This window comes from Rhinopithecus bieti, unplaced genomic scaffold (genome assembly GCF_001698545.2).
Source record: "Rhinopithecus bieti isolate Rb0 unplaced genomic scaffold, ASM169854v2 scaffold_78087, whole genome shotgun sequence".
Taxonomy (NCBI): domain Eukaryota; kingdom Metazoa; phylum Chordata; class Mammalia; order Primates; family Cercopithecidae; genus Rhinopithecus; species Rhinopithecus bieti.
In genome coordinates, this window is record NW_016828637.1 from 19259 (window position 1) to 22275 (window position 3017).

The 3017-nt window shown below is 44.7% G+C and overlaps 1 protein-coding gene across 1 annotated transcript in view; it reads left to right on the plus strand.

Annotated features, from left to right (window-relative positions):
* LOC108523782 (probable palmitoyltransferase ZDHHC11B) overlaps positions 1 to 1921 on the plus strand; it is a gene marked incomplete at its 3' end in the record, with an annotated part of 13759 nt that extends 11838 nt beyond the window's left edge. Inside the window, exons 4-5 of the mRNA XM_017864552.1 lie at positions 389 to 575; positions 1898 to 1921. Of these exons, the coding sequence (XP_017720041.1) occupies positions 389 to 575; positions 1898 to 1921 (211 nt within the window). The remainder of the gene's footprint in view (positions 1 to 388; positions 576 to 1897) is intronic.
* Positions 1922 to 3017: the final 1096 nt, after the last annotated feature.

Here is a 3017-nt window from a genome sequence, read left to right on the forward strand (position 1 = left end):
GTGTCCAGATGTGAGGAACCCCGCAGGCCACCTGGACCCTCAGACAGAGCGGCCCCTCCTGAGCTGGCCTCTGACCCCCGCCAGTGTTCCCAGGGGATCTGGAGCAACCTCTCAGGCTGCGTGGTATGGGGGACCCAGGTCTGTGAGAGGCAGCTGCTCTTCTGACACCACGGACGATGCAGCTCAGTGAGGCCTTGGTGGGCAGGGGGTTGTGGGCCGGTGCCGGTCCCCAGGTCACAGCTGCAGACCTCTCTTGCTGACCATCAGCTAGCTGTGGAGCTGGACCCACGAGGCGCCTGCACCCATCCTGGCCTCACAGGGCCTGCATGGTGGGCGGAGCACGGCTCCCTGCGCAGGGGCTGGGTCAGTGGCGCTGGCTGCCTTTCTGAACTGTCCTGCGGGCGCTGTGCAAAGCTGCAGGGCTGGTAACTTGCCCTGTTCCTCCTTTCCCCTTTCCAGAGGCCAAGAAGATGACCACCTTTGAGTATCTCATTAAGACCCGCAAAGAAGAGAGTTCAAAACACCAAGCGGCGAGGAAAGATCCACTCGCGCAAATGGAGGAAGGATTTCTCCAGGTACTGCTTATGTCTCTGTTCCGTGTCTCAGGCCTGGGACAATGTCTAAGGTCTCCCTGTGGTTGGGACCTCTCAGCCATGCTCCTTTGCTTCAGGGCTGGTGCAGCCTGTGGACGCTGCTGTGAGTGTGTGTAGTGCGTGTGTGTCTGTGTGTGAGGCTATATGCATGGGTATGTCTGTGTGTCTTTGTGAATTTAAATACCAGAAATGTACCAATGACTTCCTAGTGCAAAGATAGTAATGGAACTGGGTCTTCTAAACATTTCTATACTTCATTATACATCTTCTATCTCTCCTAAGGTTGAAATGTGCTTTGTGCATCTTTTTTTTTTTTTATAGACAGAGTCTCGCTCTGTTGCCCAGGATGGAGTGAAGTAGTGAAATCTCAGCTCACTGCAGCCTGCACCTCCTGGGTTCAAACAATTTGCCTGCCTCAGCCTCCCAAGTAGCTGGGATCGCAGATGTGTGCCACTACGCCTGGTTAATTTTTGTATTTTTAGTAGAGATGTGATTTTGACATGCCAGGCTGGTCTCAAACTTCTGGCCTCAGGTGATCCACCCACCTTGGCCTCTGAATGTGCTGGGATTACAGGCATGAGCCTCTGTACCTGGCCTAAAACATGCTTTTTAACTTAAGGAAGTTAGTTCCCTTTCCAGTTAAGGGACATGAATTATTATAACTAACCCAAGAAGACATAGAAAATCTCAATAGACATAGAGCTGCCGGGAGACTGAACTACTAATTTAAAATCTCCCAGTGAAGAAAAATCCCAGGCCCTGAAATCTTCATGCATGAATTCTAGCAGAGATTTTAAGGAAAAAATACAATACCAACTACACACAGACTCTTCCAGAAAACAGAGAAGGAAGCAACACTTCCCAGCTCATTCAGCAATGCCACCATCAACCTGACACCAAAGCCAGATGTTCATTAAGCCAATACATTCAGGAAACACAGGCAGAGATCACTGATAAGACCTTGGCAAACCAAATCCAGCAGCACCGGGCAGGACCATGCACTGTGGCCAAGTGATATCACTCCAGGGGTAAGCAGTGGCTTAAGACCTAGAAATCAATTACTACAGCTCAGCACATTCATCCAATAGACAACAGTGACCATGTGATCAAGCCAATCAATGCAGAAAAGGGTTTGTTACCAGCAAGTTCCCATTCATGATTTTTAACAAATCTCAGTGATCTAGGAATGACAGGAAAGCACCCTGTGGACCTGACATGACATTTTCTGGTGAAAGGCTGGTGACCCTCTCTTTGAGGCTGGACATAGGCGATGACACCCCCTCCTCCTACTTCTGACGTTGCAGGAACATTCCGGCCAGCCCAACGCAGCAGAGAAAATGAAGGCACACAGAATACAAAGTAAAACTGTGTTTATTTGCAGGCAACAAAATCCTAAAAAGTATGTTTTAAGAACTAGTTAAGATAATAAAATTGCTTAACAAGGATGTGGGGCACATATTAAAATACATCCTCACACATCTCTATCCACCAGCAATGAAAAATCTGGGTTATATTTTTAAAACTTCCTTTCACAATCTTATAAAAAAGAATAAATTCGACAAACCTTGTGCAAATATATACACTGGAAGCTACGCACCATGACTGAGAGAAGTCAGAGATGCTCTATTGAGTGAAAAGGTATACAGCATGCATAGACTGGAAAAACGTACTATTAAAAGAGCAATTTTCCCCAAACCTGATGTACAGATTTACCACAATCCCTGCTGAACCCCAGCAGGCTTCTGGTTTAGCAGAGATGACAAAGTGGTCATAGAATGTATATGCAAATTCAAAAGACCTAGACTACTATACAAGCGAAAACAATTTTGAGAAAAAATAAAATTGGAGAACTTAGGCAACCAGACTTTAAATCTTACTATAAAGCTGTAGCACTAAAGACAGTGTGGCGCTGACATAGAGAGAGACATAAAGCTACAGTAATAAAAACAGTGTGGCACCAATGTAGAGACAGATACGGAGAAATGGACCAGAAAAAAGGTCCAAAGTTAAACCTTTCATTTATGGTCAATTGACTTTAAATAATGGTACTAAAATAATTAAATGGGGAGAAATTATAGTTCAACAAGTGGTACTAGAACAATTGGATATCCACATGGAAAAGAAAAAAGAATGTTTTGAGTTCTTCATACCTGTACAAAGATTACCCAGGACCGCTTCGTTCCCCACACAAAAATTAGCCCCAAATCCATCTGACACCTAAACTTAAAAGCTGAACGTAGAACACTTCTAGAAGCAAGCATAGAATGAAATCTCTGTGATCTTTAGTGAGACAAAGCTTTTCTTTGATATGACACCAAATCACTGGCTATTAAAGAAAAACATCATAGTTTGGACTTTACCAAATTGGAAAATATTTGCTCTTCAAAAGTCACCATTAAGAAAATAAAATATGGGCACACATGA